Source organism: Watersipora subatra, chromosome 9 (assembly GCF_963576615.1).
Source record: "Watersipora subatra chromosome 9, tzWatSuba1.1, whole genome shotgun sequence".
Classification (NCBI taxonomy): Eukaryota; Metazoa; Bryozoa; class Gymnolaemata; order Cheilostomatida; family Watersiporidae; genus Watersipora; species Watersipora subatra.
The window spans coordinates 5,533,015-5,556,460 of record NC_088716.1 but is presented as its reverse complement, the minus strand read 5'-3'; the positions used below and the strand labels follow the sequence as shown (position 1 = coordinate 5,556,460).

Here is a 23,446-nt window from a genome sequence, read left to right as displayed (position 1 = left end):
TTTACAATTTTGCCAATCTTGGGATGATATAAGGAGTTGAGCAGTTTGTCTGCAGAAGGAAACAGGCGGTGCCTCAGGGTGACAAGTCGACACAATAGTAGCCACAATAGTAGCCGTTATAATTTTGTTTATGGGATGTTCTCTAATCCTGTTGATAGCTAAGTGACATGCAGCAGTTTCATATTAGTAGTCAGGCCTAACACAATTTTTTGAATTATGATAGCATATTTTTTGCCAAGTTGTGAACGTGCACATTATGTCAATTACAAGTTGATCTTTACTAGGCAGCTGACAATACTAGCCTGTAAGCATCATGATATCATCATCGAGTAATAGTCAGTCACATTTTGGCTTGGAGAAGGTAAACTAGCCCTTCGAGTATGTCTAGTCTATAGCTAGGAATAGAATATCAAGATAGAATTGATAACCAAGGTCTAGGGAGAGTATCAAAGAGTGTTGGTGTATAGTTCATAAATCAGCACTTGACCTTGATCACATCAGGTGAAGGTTCATTTTTTTTGTACTGGAGCTGTTATATGCTCTACAGGAATCATTGGAGGTGCAGTCCTGTTTCATCATCTGCCAGAACTAGCGACTATGCTGTGAGGAAGGCGCAGTTAATGATGATGTCACCATATTGAGAGGCGCTTCATTCTGTCTACATAGGCACTAAAACCCACCAGCTATCATGTCTTCTGTTAAAGTTGCGGTGCGTGTGCGCCCCTTCAACAACAGAGAAAAGAAGCTCTCTTCTACTTGTATAATTCGAATGGATGGCAATGAAACTAGTAAGTGCCATTACGCTCGTTCATGTTTTATCTACTTCCTTTGCAGCCGTAGCAGTAGTCGTCTCTCTTGACACTTCAGCCCCGAGTGGGTACTCAAAGCATTCTACAGTTAAATTATCGCTTATCATCTCTACAGCTGATGAATTTTTTGACATACAGGCTAAAGTTTGGGCAAATATTTATCTCGAGTTTTACAAAATAAAAAATAACACAAACTAAGTTTTCCTAAAGATGGCAGTTATGTAAACCAATACATGTAGGCCTATATAGTCTTCTTTACATAGTTTGGTTATACGTTGATCGCATAATATCAAGCAGTAGTCTGTAAGGTCATATTTGTTTTCGCAATATCATGGCATCCAATAAGACTACCATACTTTACAGCTTTGTTTTTAAAATACGATGATAAAACAATACATATGCCGCACCTTTGTGTCGGCTGCAGAACTCGGGACGGTGATTTTTAATACGGCAGCAACTTTGCTAGTTAAAACGTTTTTCCTTTCACCAACCAGAGATTCCGGTTGATGCGCCCTAGCGGTGAAAAAAACCACAGAATAGCTGCACCCTTATATAAGCCACATGGCTCAAAACATCGGAAAAAGTAATGGCTAATAGTCCGAAAAGTATGGTAAGTGTCAAAAGTAGCCCAAGTTCTCAAGAGAAATCAGTACTTTTTTCATATCTGAAATAATAAAGAATTATGAGATGCTAAACTGTTTGCAAATCTCTGAAGCCAACTACTAGTAATGGTAGTTATGAAAGGTACAGATGTGGCCTGCGTGATAATTAAAATTGATATTAGAACATCAAATAAATCAATAAAGTATGCGTAACGTTCAAAGTCATGTGACCTCATCTAGATTAGTTTCATATCCATATCATATCCATATCATGACATCTACACTGTCACCAGTGTCACCAAACCTCTACCTCAATTCCTCATTGTTTAACATAGGCCTATTAATAATATGTAGATGGTGCAATAATATACACATTTTCTTAATAATTTTGTTTTATATTTATTTCGTTTTTTATATTTTTTAAGTATCTATGCAAATTGTCTATTTAAAAAAGAACTTGCACTAGATTTTAGCTTATTTCATCTGTAAGTATAGGCATTTTTCTATCATTGTTTTTAATGTTCAAGGTGTTCTGACTCCCAGGATGTTTCAAGATTAAAATTGACTAAACTCGATCGTCGTTAAAACGCTCCGGAAAAAATAAGTTTTCAAAAAATGGTGTCAGTGTTTGTCCCTCTCAGTATGACATCGGCTATTGCATTCAAATTGCACTGGTACATGTCTCTATTGACATATATTTTGATATACTTTTTTTGATAATTTATTTATTAACATATATTTCGTTTTTTATTTGGTATTGATTGTTATATATTTCTATAGATGTTTTACATAATTTAAAGATAGATTCGCTTGGTTAGAAGTTGGCCGACTTTTCTCTCTAAATTCTTTGTGAACATGTAAGTAGGCCCACCCTATTTATCGCTTATTTATAAACAATGTGTACGACTATTGACATATTTTTAGAGAAGTCTATGCATGTCTTTTTTCCTAAGTGTTTTCCCTGGCATAAATTTTGTTGATTTTAATCTTGAAATATCCTGGTAGCAAGATTACCTCAAACATAAAAAACAATGATAGAAAAATATTCCTACTTACTGCTAAAATGATGTAAAGATTGTGCATTTTCATCTTTTAATAGCCATTTTGTATAATTTAAAAATAAAAAAACTAAATAAATATAAAAACTAAATTATTAAGAAAATGCTTTTATTGTTGCATCATCTCCAAAACTGAAATCAAAACCAAAATACATATATTTCTCTCATATTTACAAACATATTACTTGTTTCTCACAAAGAATCCAGTTGATTATTCACCAATAATGTACCTAACCGATCTGATCCGTGTTGAGCCTGGTGTAGCCTGGTTTCAAGCTGTCACACTCGGGTGGCAGTGATTTGCTTCTGATCTAGCTGCTTCTGGCAAGTAGCATCCCGTTTGGTTATTCTCTGGAGGTGTTTGCAGCGGGCAGCCATGTTTCTTTTCCTAACTCGCTGTAGAACAGTTGGCTTGTGCATTACCTACCCACATACTGAAGTAGGGTTTGGTTCAATGAGATAATCTGCTAACTCAAACCATTCATAAGACCAAGCAGCAGCCGATTACTTGAAATCGTTTGTTAATGTTTTGGCAATAAGGTTATTTAAATTTCTTCTATTACTCAATTGATGATGTGGACAGAGCTATTAACAGATGTATGATTTAATCATAATACTAATTATATACTGTACTAGCTGGCTTATCTCCCACTCAAAGGGTTGTGACCAGGTCTTTTGCCAAATAAACATATATATTGCCGTTCAAACCTCTTCATGCAGTTGGTATTGGAATGTCACATCTGAGTTGTCCTTCACCTTCATGTGATAACTAAAGGGAATTGCTCCTCATCATTGTCTTGAAATTGTATGTGAAACTTCGATTCTGAGTGTAAAGTAGATCCTCGGATATGCTACCAACATTTCTCTCCACCGCGATAATATACACATTTGCTGAATATTTACACATCCTTCGTGTATCTACATTTCTCCTGTGTATCTACACCACTGATGTGTATGTTCATCTCTGCCATGTGTCAATGTTTGTAGGGCCTACTATGTATCTACACCTCCATCGTGTATTTACACCTCCATCGTGTATCTACACCTCCATCGTGTATCTACACCTCCATCGTGTATCTACACCTCCATCGTGTATCTACACCTCCATCATGTATCTACACCTTCATCGTGTATCTACACCTCCATCGTGTATCTACACCTCCATCGTGTATCTACACCTCCATCGTGTATCTACACCTCCATCGTGTATCTACACCTCAATCATGTATCTACACCTCCATCGTGTATCTACACCTCCATCGTGTATCTACACCTTCATTGTGTATCTACACCTCCATCGTGTATCTACACCTCTATCGTGTATCTACACCTCTATCGTGTATCTACACCTCCATCGTGTATCTACCCCTTCATTGTGTATCTACACCTCCTTCACGTATATACATTCTTCTCATGTATCTGTACTGTGAATGAGTATTTTCATCTCTGGATATATCTATACCTCTGCTATATATATTTATACATCTGTCATATATATGTACATCTGTCATATACCTACACTTCTATGACGTATCTACACCTCTACCCCACCTTCGCTCTTTCACGTTTCCAAAGTACTGCTATGAATTCAAGACATCTGTTACTTTCTGTTTCTATTTGCCTTTTATTCATTCTGGAAACTGTCACTCCGCGAATCTGACCTTTTTCAGTTACAATATAATATGATCTATTTAAACATGATGGTTGGCATATTGTTTCCAGAGAGCTTTATTTATTGTTGATCTTATAACCCGTTTTGCGTATGCATGTCGCTCAATGCACATGATTAATATTTTGTATCTTTCAGTCATCACAAACCCAAAGGATGGAGTCAAGAAGGGACTAATTCACAACTTCAGCTTTGACTTCTCCTATTGGTCTCACTCTGTACGTATTATACTACTACGCTATTCTACTAGACATCTTAGATAAGGGAACTATTGATGTAGTAGTTAGTACTTTATTGAGCGAGTCACATGACAACATAATCACTGCTCTCTCAAATAACAGCCTTGTCTCCTTTTGAAGTTTCTTTTTCTATTATGCACTGGTCAGACTCACCTTTGCTTCACCTTCTCATTTTACTAAAGTCGGTCGCGACAGTTTCGGTTTAAAACTTCACATTGGTAATTTTTGTTTATACTGCCGTATGTAGTTGCATACACGTAGTTGTATTGAACTTTTCACAGAGGAAGTTATTAGCTCCATATTGTTTCTGTAAACTCATACAAACATCACTGAATTGAAAAGGCTTTTTGTGTGATTACGTCCCACCTGCTAACGACTTGTAACCCACGATTCTTACGCATGACATTTTATATTTACTATATTTGGATAGGCTGACCAACAACCCGTCCCTCGTGATGGTGACGCATGTTTCATTATGTCTTCAGTGGATAGTAGTTGGAAGATCATTTCTATTGATTCTCTTTGGTAAATGCCAATTATGAATTATAGCTAAATTAGCAATCAGCCCCTCCCTTCTTCAGTAGCCATATTTTATGCTTGCAAGAAACTATGTCACCTGTTAAATTTATGGATAGCTTAATTCAAAAGCAGCTCAAGCAACAGCAAACCACTGCATATGGAGGATTTTTAACGTCAATAAAGATTTTATTACTAGCTAAACTGTGTTTTTATAAGTAGCCTTAATTCTTTATCCATTCTTTATAATTCTTTATCTTGTATCTTATTTAGATTATGCATTAATTCACCTATTTCTTTTATTATTAAACCCTCCACGGGTCCGGACAACCTCTCAACCTCTCTGTATTCCGGGTAGTCTGGGTGCCCTAGTCTTTCTGAACAAGTAATTGGTCTCTATGCTAGTCATCACACTGCCCCACAGTAGCAATGTAAAACTAGTTATGACTGTTGTGGTTGCATTACACAAGAGTGTGAGGACCAGCGTGTTGGTAGGTTGTGCAGAGGCCTTTTCCTTTGCATGCACCTGATTGGCTATGTGGACTTTTCAAATTTGTAAGGCGCTTGAAACTACTAGAGAGCTTGATTGATAAACTGTTTTTCACAACCATAAAAGTAAATATTACTAAACATCCCTGAATATATAATTTTTTTAGTTTGACACCATTAGAAAAATAAAATAGTTGTCAGAAAAGGAATCATCATTCACAGATTGTTTATAAGATGCAGTGTGGAAGTTGATGGTCTATAACAGTTGAGCAGTATAATATAGGTCAGAGCTTACACCCCTTGACATCATATCAGACTCTGGTGATACCGCAAACGTTTCAGGTTCTGAGATTCAGATTATAAGCAATTCTTACCAATACTTATAATTACTAGTTATAACTGATTCTTGAGTATCAAACTTTCTCTTTTCTACTCACTAAATGCTGCTTCACCATCATTGTTATCGATTAGTTTTGCTGCTTTGTCTGATTGTAATCGAGTATTGGAAATCAAAAGCATTGTATTGTTAAAACGTATTTTGGATTCCGTTCTCATAGGGGGCATTTTATTGGCTCTTTGTGATACATTCATGTTCCAATCTTCTTGGGATTTTAGGATAATTACTGTTGATTTGTCTTGGATAGGGGTACATGATGGTACACTATGGCTGAGTCAGGTAAGGTCAGTTGACAATGACCATGCCGAGCAAGCCTTAATGACTGGTTCGCACTATATCGTCGTATCCCAGCATTCATGCCAAAATACTTCGATATTCGTCGGTGATAACAGTGTTTACACTATCATAAACAGATGTCGTTGTTCGCTTCTGCTATCATTTTTCAATTTTTTCTCAATCGAACTGTTTTTCTTGCCACATGCTGGAATCAAATACTAGTCCAGCACACACTCTTGAAAACCAAAACATAGATAAAGCAATCCGCGATGGCGAATCATCATTGTCGAAATAGTGCACATTGTACAGGCTGATGTCGGTGCTCGACGAAGTACTGGGAAAGTTTGACAGCTGCAAACTTTCCAGAAATAACCACATTTCTATGTTGATGCTATCGGTTCACATAGTTGATGGTGGACGCCGGAAGGTCAATGGCGGTGTAATGTGACCCAGCCTTTAGTAAAAGCTGTGTTCTTAAATCTGTATAAATAATTTAATGTTTGTAGGCTATGGTAACTGAATACACTTGCCTTTTAAAAAGCATTTTTTGTGGGCTAAATATATTTCATCGATCATTGATAGAGCTATTGCCGTCTTGATCACTTATAGGCCTATAGGATAACTCTATTGATGAATCCATCTTAGAATAAATGAATATTTATTGTATACATTGGTGCATGATATATCTTTTTTGACATTGGTCACCCTTATCGCTTTATAGTACAAATTGGGAACCTGAAATACTTGTAGTATCATCAGAGTCTAATCTGATGTTAAGGGGTGTAAGCTCTGACCCATATTCTACTGGTCAACAGCTATAGACTTCCAACTTCCACACTTTAGCCTATAAACAATCTGTTGAAAAATATTCTTTTTGTAACCACCAATTCTATTTTTAATATTGTCAAACTTAATAAATTATATATTCAGGGCTGTTTAGTGATATTTACTTGCTTTTACAGTTGTGGAGAATATTTTATCAATCAAGCGCTCTGGTCGAATCCAGCATCGTACAAATTTTAAAAATCGACTCAGTTAGCCAATCAGGTGCATGCAAAGCGAAAGACCTTTGCAACACCTACAAAATGCTGGTCCTCACACACTTGCACCATGCAGCCACCCAACTGTCCTAACTAGGCAAACATAACTAGTTTTGCATGGCGACTGTGGGACAGAGTGATGGTTGTTGAAAGAGCTAAAGATTGCCAAGGTTTAGTCTAGTAGAGCGATTAGTTGTACTGGTCATTGCTGCTTAGGAATTCATCACGCAGGAGATCTTTGACATTATAAAGGAAATACAGACCCGGTGTGACTGTGTAGCAGAGGCATTGATTTTTCTAGAGACATTGCAGTTGCGGAGTTCTCAGAGATCAATAATCTACATTGAGAAGTGTTTGCGCTCTCCCACTCACTACCTCCTCTTCCCCTATTGTCTTTCCTTCTTCAACCGCTTGCTTCTTTCACTGCTGCTGATTATTATCAAAGCTACAATCGCCGTTAATAACAACTATTCACCAATTGATGTCATCTGTTTTGCCTATCTGGATGGCGCCTGTGAACGATTTGAAAATCCATGCGTAGCTGGGCAAGGTTTTGGCATGGTGTAGGTAATGAGCTTGCTGAGGTAGCACATGTAAAAGGTGCTAGATATGAAAGCCCTAGGTATCTGCAATATCTTCATTGGATCCGCTACCCTGATGTGTTTATTAACTTGATGCCTTTCAAAGTTGTCAAACCCTTTTAACCAAACACGTATTAAACTCAAAACGCCATTGTAATGATAATGTTAGTGGTTTTTGATTTGCTGAAGCAGCCATGTAACAAAAATCAGCTTTTCCCCTCAACTTACAGCTACGGGACCCTCACTTCGCTTCACAGAAACGAGTTTATGATGACATTGGAGTTGAGATGCTTGATCATGCCTTCCAAGGCTACAACATATGTATATTTGCTTACGGACAGACAGGGGCAGGCAAATCTTATACCATGATGGGCAAGAATGAGGCGGGAGAAAAGGGCATTATCCCTCAGGTAGTCTAACAGATAAATCTCACACAATTCACATCATGAGAGTCTTTTCTGTTTTTGTCTGCTGTTGAGTTATAGAAGAATTGAGTTTGACTCATTGTATTGCTGGTAAAGCCTTAATTCTCAAGTAAGCCTACACTTCTTGTGGAATCTTGAACAGCAAAATGAGTTGAACCGCTATATCTGACAGTTGTTAAGTTTATGAGACAAACACTGGACTTATTTATATGTGTATAAGTATATCCAGCATCTGTATGTTTTGTTCATTAACGTTTTCAGCAAACTTAAAGTTTTTCATCTGCCACAAGTCCAATACATTTCCCTTTGCCTATGAACTCTCAATTGCAGGGGTTCGCAATTAGCTTGACTGGCGGGCCAAATTCTTAAGTTCAAGGCGTAGCGCGGGCAGACACCACAGTACATATAATCAATAAGTAAAAAAAGGAAAACAATAGAGCATTAAAATATAAAAATCATGTTTATTGAAATGACACTAAACGTATGATTAACATAAACCCAAGTAGAATCGATATAATTTTAACTTATGGGATCAATGGGAGAAGTGTCCTTTCTTGGATGAAGTAAGTTTTTCAAAATTTGATTCTTGAGACGTTGTTGCAGTTCGTAATATGGCTGATAAGTGTCCTTGCGTGAGCTTTGAGTGGTATGTGCTTTTAATATTGCTCATTTTACTGAATCTACTTTCACATATCCACTCGTTCCACGAGGAGTTAATAATTGAATTCCTATTTTTCGAATAGTGGGATAAAGTCCCTTATTCATAGTAGAATAGAAAACTTCTAGTGTTTGTAACGTATGATTTCGTCTCAATTCGTACATTTCTATTGCCTGTTTTCGAAGTCAACTTTTCGCTTTTTAGAAGAGGACGCCTTCTTATAAATTAGGGTACAAAAAAGGCTATTAAGCGTTCTGGACAGAATTAACTCTGCGTACCGTGCGCCTTTCACACCGGCAAGCCGACAGAAGCCGCTTTATTGCGCGTATTGCAATATCTTTCTTGTGGCATAGTTTGTGCTTTTTTGTTGCTCAGAACACAGTTTTTACGGCAATTACCACCTCGATAGAATTTCATCGCGTGCCAGAAAATAGTTTCGCGGGCCAGATGTGGCCTGCGGGCCACCAATTGCGAAACCCTGCTCTATTGTTCACTATATTATTGCTACTAATATAACTTTTCAAATTATGCAAAATTACAAAATCATGCAAAGCGTGACAGTTAGTCAATAAAATCAAATAGATGTTTTGACATACATGTAGTGTTTAAAATATATTTCTCTCATAAAAGACAGAATCTTAGCTGAAACGTTGTTAAAGAAGCTTCTAATAATGTTTTCTAATGATTATTAAGGTTTTTGAAACAAAATTTGCAGCCATTTATTTCTGGAGTTATCTTTGCAATACTTGTTATTTCAAATTTTCTTTAAGTTAAAATGGAATTATAAGTTGAAGAACTCGCCATATTATTAGGTGTTATTCGCAGTTAAATCCGTCATATTTACTCAACTGTAAATGATGTGAGGATGAAAGAAGGTGCGACGAAGGCAATGTCAATGTATGTCAAGAGTAATTTCCTTCTTAAATACATTATAATTGTTTGACTAGTTTGCGCACAAGCAGCAACGCTTGGAAGGTGCTTTCACGGTTGCAGTAGTAGGTCATGGGGTGTATGTGAACAGTTTGGGTTCTATCTAAATGCCCTTACAGTTTTTGATCAGGTATGTTAGTTTTTATCCTTATTGATGTGTACAATAAAAAATGATGCAAGATAATTTCATTATTGGCATAAAGCTGACATTGTAGACTTATTTTTATAATCTACGGAGTAGTCTATTGAACTTTGACCCTTTGAACTGTAGATGCCTATATACCTGCAGTCAGGCCTAAAGGTTTAAGCAGCCGTAAAGTATTTGAATTCCCAAGTGTGTAATCTCAGAATTCAATTGTCTCTCCGGGTGGTGTTACACACCGAACTCGGTCACACGCGCATTCTCAGATTTCTTAAATATTGTAATCCACAACTTTACCACTTCAAAACTGAGAATTAGCCATCTTCTCTCTGGTTGTAGTATAATTTCATCTGTTAACAAGTTACTAATTAGATCACTATATTAAAAATATCTCTGTTAGTTTGTTGAAAAACTGACAGTGTTCAGTTATGAGTCGTATAAAGCTGTGGTATTAGTTTTATTCTGAAAACTTTCTAAGACAATTTCACTAAGTAGTCTTAAGGTAAAATTAATAGTTTAGATGAAATACTAGCTAGAATATCTCAGTTTCCACTTACCTGTAAGTAAATGCATCTACGCATCTATGCATCCTCTATGCTTCTCTCGAAAGATAGTAAAACTTCTACTTGTTTTAGACACTTACCAGTGTTGTAGGCAGTTTTGTAGCTGTCCTAGAAGTCTATATATTCTGGTTACAGTTATGTGAAGATCTTTTTGACCGAGTCAACCAGCAGCAGTCCGATGATGTGAACTTCTCAACCGAGGTCAGCTACATGGAGATATACTGTGAACAGGTGCGCGACCTTCTCAACCCCAAGAATAAAGGTCATCTTAAGGTGAGTTTATTTGTTTTCCTTTTTCCAGTTTTGTTGCGCTTTTAGGCATCATAGATACAGAAGAAGATAATTCCTTAATAATGTTAGGTAATAGCAATTATTACAAGCTCACTGTTATTTAATAGGCAGACTTGTTGCTCATTTTGCTCCGGTTTCATCACGAAAATAATTTTGCTGCTTATTAGGCATGTTACACATTTACCACAATTTAATGGGAAATTTTGAAAAAATTATCGAAACAAAATAGAAAGTTGTAATTATTTGCAACAGACCACTTAATGGGCTTCATCATTTAAAAAAGGTGATATATATGATATCACCTTTTGATAAATATTTTGCCAACACCAAACCTTGGTCATATCTCTTTTCCATTCAATGTTAAGAAAATTTTTAATCATCAGTTAGCTGAATATTGCAGCCGTTATGTCATTATGTGGATAGTCTCATCTGAGACTACCCACATAATACCATCGTCTTATCTTTTGAAATATGTGGCACTACTTTTTTGTTAGTTCAGGTTTGTCAACTTTTATATATTTGCCTCAAAACTCGATTAGGTGTGTAGTATAGTAAATACTCCTGCAATGTAATAGTCCATTCTAGGAACGTTTACATTGTAAGGAATTAACGTTATGGTTATACAAACAGTAATATACTTATAAGTAGTCTTATTCTTTCTAAAAATTTTACAAAATCAACCTTTTATCCATGCAAAAGGAAAAAACTAAGCAGAACTTTTCAATATGTGGACTATACCGTAACTGCCGTAATATTGGTTTGCATTGACAAATTTTCTTTTTTTCCGATCAATTTCAGTTTTTTATAGACCATGGTTGCTGTAATTTTACAAAAGTAGATTGGGAGCGCATATCTCCAACGTTCATTTACAACGATTTGATTACTTTTTCTAGACATCAAAGTCTTTTCTGCAAAGAAAAAACTAATAACAAATATTTCATATGTCTACAATAAAGCAAAACAATGTATCGTTACTTCTGTATTCAGTGGTCAAGGTTAGCATAAGAGATTACTTTCAACAATACTCCAACTCGTGGTATTCTGGTTGGTAGACCGACCAACCAGAATACCTGCACTGGTTGATTGCCTTAAAGTATTTATGAACAAATGCACAGCTACACCTGTTCTTTGTTTTGTTGACACATCTGACGATATATCATGACAAACTATATTGTCATGGAAGTTGTATATATAGGCTAACACTATGGCTTCATCGCTTTTTCTGGCAAGTACGACATGATACATAGGTTACTACCATTCAAATTGAATTTAAGAATTTACCCAGACTTGACACCATACGTTATATGGAATATTTTACGTAGTATGAAACAAAAACTTTGCTTAAATCTATGTTATGGGAGGTATACGTTACAGGAGGTGTACATTATAGGGGTGTCTACTGTGAATTCACCTCAGGATTGGATTTGCTTACTCTTTTTACATTGTAGCATTTCATACACTTCCTATTGATAATCTCCCATTAATCACTCTAATAGTAGTTTTACTGATAATAGGTAAAGTTGTAAACAATCATTTTCTCACATAGACTTTGATCAAATTAATGTATAATTATTGAAAATGTTTTCAACTTGATGTTTTACTAGCAAATAAGAGGGTATCTGCGTGCTAGCAATAGCTGACCTTCTTGATAGCAGACTTCTGAGAGCCTTTCTGTTCCTATAGTGATACTAGCAGATTTGCGTTACAATTATCAATGTTGCAGGTGAGAGAGCACCCGTTGCTTGGCCCTTATGTAGAGGACTTATCCAAACTGGCAGTGCAGAACTTCGCTGACATCAGTAACATAATAGATGAGGGAAACAAGTCAAGGTAAGGCGACTCCTGTAACAACTGCATTGGAAGCGCAATGTTTGTAATTATTGCAGTAAGCCAACTGCTATAGAGCTCAGCATGTATCCAACCTGTTTACTTGAATTGAGGGTAATTGTTATATTGTTCTAGTACTACAGCGCATGCTATGAAATAGCCAACCAGCAAAGAGTTTCTGTGTTTTATAGCATTATCCGTCTAAATTTAATTATAAGTCAAGTATTTCAAACAAATAGCCATAATGACAAGAAGATTAACAAAGGATTTGTGTCACTTTTAAGAGTTCAGCTTGATATGTTTGCTCGCTGAAACTCATCACAGATGTGGCTGTTTTGGTTTGTTCCCGTGTGAACAGATGTAGATGATAGTATTTTATTTTCAATGGAGTACTTTGGAGGATGATGCATTGTTCAGTAAGAGTGTGCTTTGCATCGATTTTGAATAAAGTTAGCGAAAATGTTTGCATTGGCATTGACTTAGCTAGTACATAGTAATTAGGTGGCATTAAATAATGAAATAAAGGGGATAATCTGATTATTGTTTTTGTAATAGCAAACAGACTCATTTACTGAGCACTCTCATGTACCCGATGTTGGTTGAATAGTCTTGAGGGTTTTCATTTTTGATTTGATTAGTTACATAAGTTGGCAACTTTATGATAAGGAAGTCGACTACGAGCTGTAGTTATGAGCAAATATTACAAGCTGTACATGTACATTGCTGACGTTCGTCAATCTCTGATGGTTAATAAATATCTTTACATGCAACTTTCAATAATTTGGGTGGAAATATGTAATATGTTCATAAGTAGTCGGACCTAGCCGAGGAGTCACAGCTGACTGTCATTAGTCAAGATGCGTATTACCAGTAGCTTGTGTGAATATATGTGAAGTTTTTGTTTCATAATACGTAAAAAAATTTGTATACCGTAAGATGTCAAGTCTGGACAAGTTCTTAAATTCAATTTGAATAGTAACCTATGTATCACGCTGCACTTGTCAGAAAAAATGATGAAGGCATTGTGTTATATATACAACTTCCATTATGATATACTGTAGTTAGTCGTGATAAATAGTTAGATGTGTTAACAAAGCAAAGAACAGGTATAGCTGTGTAATTGTTCATAAATACTTTAAGGCAATCGATTAGTGCATTGCCTTAAATTATGTATTGGTTGGTCGGTGTACCAACCGGAATGTCACGAGTTGGAGTATTGTTGAAAGTTATCTTTTTATGCTAACCTTGACCCTTGAATACGGTAGTAGCAAAAAATTTTTGCTTAGTTTTATTGCAAGCTGTCTTGCCAATGTTTTAAAGATCTGTGTAATACTGCATTTGACTCTGTAGCTTTCCTACTCTCATTATTACAGCTCCTTTTTTTTCTTGCAAGGCCATCATCACAGCAAAGTAGCAGTAGGAGTGGTGCTTTGGATGCTAGAAGCCTTGGTTGGATGAAGCAGCTCGAGCGTAAAATCCTGCTCGCGTAAATGATCTCGCGTTTTATTGGTCAACGCATTTTAGCAAATGTATTTCTTTACATTTTTTTTTGTCGTTTCAGTCGAGCCTAAAAGTTTAGTAAAAAAAGTTGTAAACAAAACTACACTACCTTAGAGCAATAAATATTTTGGCAAGTATTAATCATTATGTTTCCATGATGCGCAGTACTTTGGAGTTGTGCTCTCTCCGAATCATGGAAACGGCATCTTCGCACTGAAATCACTGCGCACTGATCAGTGCGAAGCCAGTGCAAATTCGCTGCAAGGAAACGACATTGAGCAGTGGCTGCGCGTAGCTCTCTTGCTGTGGAGGCCGATTCATCGAGGGCCATGAACTAGTACAAAAGTTATCCCGCTAATCTTGTTTTTTTTCTATTCTTCCGACCTTCCTTCACGTAAATTTAATTATGGTCTGCACCCACGAGGATGATGAGGTGATTACTTTTCTAGACTTTGTTATCGATGCCAACACTTTTCGAAAATAGGTGGCAAATCCTAAAGTAACGTTTAAATAGTGTATTACTTAAAAATACTTATTAAAAATACATTACTTTGTCAAAATTGTGTTAAGGTTTGTAAAACCTTGTGAATTTGTATTGTAAATAAAAGTATAATGACGACAGAATTATAATAAGACTGTTTCTGATGTTCCGTATCCATGATCGATTCTATTTCTCCATCAGGCGATTCGATTTATACAATTTTTCTTTTCTGGCTAATTTGCTGAAAACCACTGCGCAGCATGGAAACGTACAATTCCCTCGACTTCGGAAGGGGCTGCATCGCAGTACTGCGCATCATGGAAACATAGTGAATCTACAGTGTTTGGTTAAGAATGGTATGGCAGCTCATTTCAAACTTTAGTTGCTTCAATTGAGATTTGTATTCTCCTGAAGTTTTATTCTAACCGCCCACTATTCCCACACACCACCTCCACTGGTCTTCTCTAAAACTTTGCTGCCTTCTGTTTTATCGTATGGAGAGTTTGTTTGTAGAACTGTGGCAGCGACAAGTATGAACGAGACGAGCAGCAGGTCTCATGCAGTTTTCACAATTGTCTTCACACAGAAAAGAAAGGACCACGCTACGAGTCTTATCGGTGAAAAGGTGAGACACACACTTCAGAGAGGTTTTAAGGAGTCACTTTAATTTGGTCACACAGTTTGTTCATTGATGCTAAGAGGGTGAATGAATTTGATGCGCGCAAAATTGAATGCAATGTGTAAAAGCACTTAAGCTTTAAAATGTATTTCAAAGATGAGTTAACCCATGCTTAATAAAATATGCTTTGAGCTTTTAAGAGCTTGTAATCACATTTCCACATATTTGGCACCTACAACACAACAGAGTAAGACATGGTGAATCTTATGATACCAAATAACTGTAATGTGAATTTTGTTGCAAGTCAACCTTTAAAGTAGCCTATTTATAGATGCCTCACTATTTATAGACACCTCACTATTTTTATCAAGTGTATTTGAATGCTGATGGATAATTAGTCACATATTTAGCCTGAAAGTTTGTTATACAGGCTATTCAGCTTGTCAGAATTCATATAACAAACTATAGCATATGTAACATACCTAAGACGATGTCCGAATCAAAATAAGCTAGTTGGTTTACTTGTGATTGGTTGCAACTTAAAAACAAAATTTTGTAAGTTGTGTTTTGCGATTTTTAGTTGAATGTGTTAATGCAATTATAATGTGATTCGTCATTTCATCATCAGTTTTAATTATGTAACAGTTTGCTGCTAAGCTTTTGCTAAAGATTATGTGTTATGTCGATCTTCTGGTTTATTTTTATGATAATTTCTATTTTTTCACTTTTTTAGCGAAACTGTGATGCTGCTAAAAGTTGCTAGTGCCATGTGTTAGAAATGATTTCAAACATGAGTCAAGTTTGGACTTTCAACAAATTATCGGTAGCATAAAATGACTATAGTTAACCATATGTTGATGGTGTATGAGTTGTTTCTGCTCTCCAAGTTCCATCTTGATAGTACTACTGATAAACTTTGTGCCGCTACTGGCTGGTTGATTTGGTTGTTGGTCTAAGGAAACTGACATTTTCAGCGTTTTCCACTAAATCATTTTGTGTAGCGTTGAGTCAATAATAATTGGAGTTTTTTTCCCTTTGAAAGTGTAACTTCTTATGTGTTAAGTTCTGTTTTGATCTAGCCATCAGCAATAAATTTGACTCATTACCTGAAATTCTTCTCTTATAGTCCATAAAAAGTCGACAAATTTATCTGAGCAACAATTTGCATAAGTATTAAAATGTTCCCTTCTCACCTGTTTATGACTTTGCTCTGCCATATGCGTAGTCTTTACCTTTTACAGGTCAGCAAGATCAGCTTGGTTGACCTCGCTGGCAGCGAGCGAGCCAACTCCACTGGTGCCGAGGGTAAAAGACTGAAGGAAGGTGCTAACATCAACAAGTCACTCACGACTCTTGGCAAGGTCATATCAGCACTGGCAGAACTGGTTAGTAGCTGGTAATTATATTTGTTTAGACTTCACCAAACTCTGCTAGGTTACTTTCTTTACTTAGCTAAATCGGTAGAAAGGACCTTTCAACGCCAGGCAACTGCAAAAAGCACTATGAATATCACTCATGAGGCTCCATGTGCACAATAACTTGGGTAGTTGAGGTGAAAAGCTCAGTTGGCGGGCAGTGAGCTGGGTGTGGCTCATCGCCTGCCAACGGGCTGAAAAATCAATGTAGTTTAAACACTAAACTCTCTGCCTCTAGTAACTTTCAGGAATGCTTAAAACCCTCTGGCTGGGGAAACAACCAAATGTCATTTATCGTATGCGTGGGGTAACGACTTTTATGTAACTTTTGGTAGATGTTTATAAAGCTATTGCCTATTAACATTAAACAAAGCATGTAAACGCTAGTAAATTTTAAATCTCATCAACAAGATATTAGTTGATGAATTACAATATGAAACGATTATCTGAGAGGGGTTGCCTTCTGTTAAATGGTAAAGATATCATTACTCTGTTAAAAAATGGAAGTTGGAAAAAACAGTCAAAATACGGCCCGACATTCAAAATGGCAAAATAAAAATTTATTTTATCCTTCGATCGTTAGTGATCTTTTGTCTGATCAGGATAAAAATAATTTAGATGATTGAAGTGATGTAAAATCTTGAGACTTTTTAATATACAGAGAAAATTGATCGTTATAGTAGCTCGCACGGCTACCCTGTAGCGATGGACTCTACCGAAAGGAATGCTTCCAAGCATTTTATACATGGACAAATACAAATAGTCGTAGATTTTTTCTAGTAGTACATATGTGAATGAATGGTTATGTACAAAAGATTTTGTTAATAGAAATAAATTTTAGTTTGAGCTAAGTATGTTTATGGAATACTGATTTTATTGAATTTTCAAAAACAAATTACACGAGTTGCAGTTGTTTTTGCGGGGCTTTTACCCAGAAACCTTTTAATCCCTAAACCTTTTGGCTTTTAGCCAAAAGGTTTAGGGATGGACTTGCACAAACTTTTTTGTAGATTTATCGGAAAATATCAATAATTTTCTATCAGTTGCAATTATTTTTGGCGTTTGAGGTGATTCAACAGCCAAAGTGTTTCAAGGTTAATATTGCTAATATTTTATCACGATCGAAACACTCAGAAAAAAGTACGTGCAAATGATGTCACTAGTTATCATCGCTATAGTTGATATCAAAAAATTATTTTGAAATTTCAGTGGTATGTGTCTCTATTCTGTTGGTATCTTTGTAACTATAGACGTCATAATCTGCTCTTACTGGATCTGACCATTTTAACCCCAATCAAGTTTTATCAGTTTTAATTTTGAAAAAATCCTGATAATCATACCACTACGAACATCAAAAACGATCACAACTGTCAGGAAAAAAATAACAGTACTTTTTGATAAAATCAACTAAATTTTTTGTAAGCTCATCTTTAAAACTTCTTTGGATGTCTTTTCATAATAAATAAATAATAAATTTGGTACCTCGAGGCTTCAATGTTAAACCTGATCACCTAGCCTACAAGAACAACAACTTAGCATACAAATACAATCTTTCGCTGTGTTATTTTGTATATATTTGCATTATGAACATTGACTTATGTTTGTTGATGAAAATGGAAAGACATCCATCACAGCCATATAAATATGTATTTGATTTAATGGTCCAGTTTCACATAGAAAGTAAACTCAATAGAAGCTCACACAGAACCTCTTTGGTTTATGATTTACAATCTTATATTACTCTTGAGAAATAAACGCGTCATGAAAGATTTAATAGCAATTATAAAAAAGCTGTTTTTGTGTCATTCATGCGCAGCGCTTGCCATATTGTTGTTAGCTATGTAATGCATTTTCACGCTATCAAATAAAAGTAATGTGTTTCATTTTTTAGTCTTCCCATCCGGGCTCTACTGTGGTAAGATTGTTGTTGCTGCGGCACACTTGCTATGGCGAGTTTTTGTTGTTGCGTCATAATTGCTTCGGTGAGATTGTTGATGTTGCGTCGCACTTGCTATGGTACGACTGTTGTTGTTGCGTCACATTTTTATATATTAAGATTTTTGTTGTATCACCTGCATTGCTTGTACTTTGCTTGCTCAGCAGCTCAGTTTAAATTAATTTCCATAGTTTGACCTGGACATTATATATAGTCATTAAATAGTGTGAATGATTATATTGGAGTTGTTGTCTTACTTGCTTTTGCACTCTCTCTGTACTAGCAAATAGGAGAGTTTTAAGGGCCAGTCACAATTGTGAATGATTCAAGTACAATGGGTCAGTTGTTCATGAGTAGGAAATGAGATTTTGGTTTTTAAAATTGTTTATTTTATTTTGTAAGTGAGCACGTCTGGAAGGCGGAGAAATCGGGATAAACAATCAACACTTTAGCACCCATGTTTGAGTTCTTCAGCCAATCGAGGATTTGTTTACATGGTGTAAATCTCTGTCTTGCTTGTCATTCACTATTTGCAAGTGTATGATGTGCCATTAGTTTATAGCATGCTTTATTAGTTTTTTGAGTTTTTTAGTTACTATTTCGTTCTTTGCTATGTTCAGCAGCTGTAAGTGTTACAGGAAGGTTTTTAATGCAGCAAAAACCAAATCATTACCATAGATCTAATGTAAATCATCTCTGTTTGTCTCATTATGTGATAAAAAGCAGCATACTTAGCTCTTTGAACCCTGGCTGTCCTTGTCAATGTTTGTCAGTATTGACAAACATTGACAAGGACAGCCAGGGACATTGACATTGACAAACAGACAAGGACATTATTTTTCCTGTTTTTTAGTCTTTTGTCCGATCAGTATAAAAATAATTCAGATGATACAAGTATATATATATATATATATATATATATATAGATATAAAAGTAATTTAGATTATTGTAGTGATAACCGGTAACAAAATCGGAGTTGCGATCCCTTACAAAAGATAGATTCAGTGGTCAGACAACTTCCATTGACCTGCTAACAAAAATCCACTTAGTTACAAAAACATTATTGTTCAGACTTTTTTGTCGAATGAAATTGAAAAAGTTTTTAATGAGACCGGCTAAAATTGTGTTAAAACCGAAGCTGGAAACTAATAGGTAATAAAGTTTCAGCGATACAAAGTGTAAATTCAATAGAATCGATAAAAATTCATAATTTCAAAACTTAGCTTTAATTTTGTGTTTAGTAATCTAAACTTCTTTAAAACTTTTATTTGTACCTCTGTCTTGAAGGTAAGAACTGTCTACGGTACGCACTATACAGCGCTTTGCAACAATAAATTTTAATGCAGATCATAACCAATAAATGCACTATATACAATAAAATTATTGTAGGTAACTGTCAATGCTAAAGTTAACATACTATTTTGTTACTAATTTTCAATATGTAGAGCACTTATATAAAAATTTGACGGTTTTCACCAGGTAATGATTGAATTATATAATTACCATGGTTTCTGTACCCCTAGATATTATTTTTCACCATACGGCACCAACCCTCAAACAGACCAAAATCGTATCCTGAGGGTGCACTGTCTATATAAAGTTTACAATATTTTTATCGTGGAACATTTTTAGCTCCCATATCTACGTTTCCAACAGTACCCGCCAAAATACCAATAAAACGTACAGTGTATTCCTCAGATCCTATATATTGGCATAGGATTAAAGATTGAAGATTTAAATTTCATTTAATTGTATTGCTATTAACGATTTTAAGGACTGGACAAAACTGTACTTGTGTTGAGGTTTCTACATTTATGTTATGGATCCTCATCAGATACATCAACATTTTTATATTGATATTTTGCTAGTAGTTTCATCCTAATCATGCACCTTATTATGCTAAATGTAGGGTTTTGCTCTGATGAACCGTGTAAGATTACAGAGTAACGTTAGTTTGTTCCATGAAAACCTTTGGAATCATTCTATGAGCACTTGACAATTGTATTTACTTTATGTTTTGATTTATTTTACTGTTATCTTCTATGAAAACACTCCTATGATCATGGCCAACAGATAATATGTATTTATATTCACAGGGAAAGGCAAAGAAGAAAAAGGGAGAATACATTCCTTATAGGGACTCAGCGCTAACGTGGTTACTCAAGGAGAACCTTGGAGGTAATTCTAAGACAGCCATGATAGCTGCCATATCACCTGCCGATGTTAACTTTGACGAGACTCTCTCCACCCTCAGGTAGGGGTTTTTGCTGCACTTCTTACCTAGTTAGTGCTTTGAATAAATATCTTCTCACATTTTTCACTCGTCCTACAAGCCTTGACTCGACAATTCTTTTTGTAAATAGTGGGAGTTATCTGCGCTGTCCACTCTGTGATACTTCAGTATAGATTTTTTTCTGTTCTTCAGAGAAGTACATCAGTAGTGCTATTTTGTCTCGTAAAGACTGTATGCTGCAATTTCCTATTATGTTATACCGAGAAAGGGTCGAGGTCATCATTGATGTTGTATTTTGCATAGACACTTAAATATGTGCTCTCACCTCTATACCATTTTTCTGGGTTTAGGTTTATGTTTTCTGTTGGAAAAACGTGTCACCAATTATCTAGGTTTGTTTCAGGTATGCGGACAGAGCAAAGCAAATTGTCTGCAAGGCTGTGGTCAATGAGGATCCGAATGCTAAACTTATCAGGGAACTTCAGGATGAAGTAAAGAGGTTGAGGGATCTTCTCAAGTTGGAAGGCATCGAAATCGGGCCAGGTGGGTAGTATTTGGTGTTAGCTGGAGGTTGGTAGGGTTTGGTGGTGGGCAGGGTTGAGAATCGGCCATGTTCTAGTGTTTGGTGTAAACCAGAGGTAGGTCAGGTTTGTTATTAGCCAGGTGGCTGGAAGTATTTATATCGGCTGTGCTTTCAATCAAAATGAGGATATGGCGTCCATGTGATTTTCTTTTTTTAATATAACTTTCATTTTGAATCTGTTTTCTGTGCTAATACCTAGCTTAGTTATCAGATGTTCTTACCTAGTCTCATGTTCACCATATCCTCTATCACCCGCTTCTCCTGTCACATTTTCTTATCCCCATCGACTATTTGATTCTATCTCATGATGAGTTGTTCTTTCAATTCTATATAGGTAGAATGAGTATGTAGTGGGTAGTGTACTCAGTGTATAAGCTACACAGCTATCATATCATTTAATGCCTATGTTGATTCAGCAATCAGCATGCAGGTAAAAGTGATTTGTCTTCTCATGCCTGATTATATGCATTACATTACTAGAGCCTGTAGTGCAGCAGACAAGTGCAGGTACATTTTCATAGATATATGTATATTTGTTTCAGCTTTTAGGTTAGCAACCCTAGCTTATCATTTCAATGTGTGGTTTGGGCTTTAATATATGTGATCCATGTGTTAGTCTAGCCGTGTGGCACTCGAAAAAGCTCTCTGATTAGACTTACCTGCTTTGTGCGGCTTTGACTTTTTTCTTTTGTTGTAAAATCAAATGCAATATTCATTAGAATTTGAGCCTTTGACTTTTTATTCTTTCTTGTATTTACAAGTATAAGTTATACAGATGTTGGTATTTGCTCACTGACATTGTTTATAGTTTGAGTAGTGTTACAAGCAAAGAATAATTGTTGACACGTAAACCAATGATTAACTCACTCATCACGTCCACAGATACATTATCTTAGAGTTTCATAAACCCAGTATGTTTCCTGCTCCTTGTAGTATTACCAGTTTATCTGCTGGTTAACTCTTCTTACAGTGTTATTAGTTTATTTAATGGCTAACTAATGCTAGAAAACAAACTGTTGATAATGACTTGTACATCTGTTTCATTACCATGTATTTGGTGATGTGAACATGCCAGGTTTAGGTTAAATGTGATGTATTATGCGATTGCAAGGTTTTTCCAGACAATTGTGTGGTCAGCATTGTTTGGTTTCCCTCAGGTCTGACTGGCATTCCAAATGCAAAAGAGTTTCGGCGGCGGCGCCATTCTTCTACAAACCTGGATGATGAGCTCGATGCCATCGAAAGGCTGAAGATGAATGAGAAGCTTATTGAGGAGTTGAATGAACCCTGGGAAGAGAAGCTTAAAAAGACAGCCATCATCCAACAACAGCGGTAAGGCAGCACAGGTCAACATTTTAGTGTTTAGTTGCAACACAAAACTCACCAAGTCCTTCTTTTCTTACAAATATTCACACCAGTGAGCATTCAGTTTGCTGACAATCAGTTATTATGGTTGTAAATATCAGGTAATGAATAAAATGCCTTTTCATAATTTGATTGGAGCAGCAACTGCTAGGATCATCTGTTCGAGTTATACATCTAGAGTAGTCCATGTTCAGAAATTGTGAACAACTTGTTCCACATTTAGAATGATTGTCTGAGTAACTTCCTATCATTGTAGAACTGGGGTGAACTTCTCTCACATGTATCAACATGAGTCTGATAATCTTGGATCTGTTCATTACATGTTTTATTCTGTGCAGGGAAGAAATACTGAGTGAAATGGGTGTGGCCTTAGGGGAAGATGGTGATACTCTTGGATTATTCTCTCCCAAAAATACCCCTCACCTTGTGAACCTTTGTGAAGATCCGCTCATGTCAGAATGTCTCCTCTACTATCTGAAGGTATGTTTTTACGCTGCAGCATATACGTAGTGATTGGTGCATAACTGGGGACTCTAACAGTATTATGTCTGATACTTCACAGAATAGTAAATGGTATGTATGGTCGTTATAAAGTTCTTTGAACTTTAGAAGTTATTTATCATGCGTGTGTGTATATTTGTATTTAGAGTACTTCCCAAAGTACAACGGTGGTTAGATCTTTTGTTGACTGTGACTTTATTTCCAACCGACCGTGAAACCTGAAAGGTTTTAAAAAACAAATTGATTCACAATCTTTAAAGCAAAATTGCTGTCTGAAGCAGAAAATGTTACGTAAATTAC

At 36.0% G+C, this 23,446-nt stretch overlaps 1 protein-coding gene across 1 annotated transcript in view; it reads left to right on the top strand.

The window, feature by feature from the left end:
- The first annotated feature begins 688 nt into the window (after positions 1 to 688).
- LOC137404726 (uncharacterized) overlaps positions 689 to 23,446 on the top strand; it is a 111,931-nt gene continuing 89,173 nt past the window's right edge. Inside the window, 12 exon segments of the mRNA XM_068090957.1 lie at positions 689 to 788; positions 4,277 to 4,356; positions 7,907 to 8,086; positions 10,530 to 10,667; positions 12,409 to 12,515; positions 15,007 to 15,118; positions 16,354 to 16,497; positions 20,561 to 20,718; positions 21,101 to 21,240; positions 22,112 to 22,126; positions 22,438 to 22,612; positions 22,984 to 23,125. Of these exon segments, the coding sequence (XP_067947058.1) occupies positions 689 to 788; positions 4,277 to 4,356; positions 7,907 to 8,086; positions 10,530 to 10,667; positions 12,409 to 12,515; positions 15,007 to 15,118; positions 16,354 to 16,497; positions 20,561 to 20,718; positions 21,101 to 21,240; positions 22,112 to 22,126; positions 22,438 to 22,612; positions 22,984 to 23,125 (1,491 nt within the window).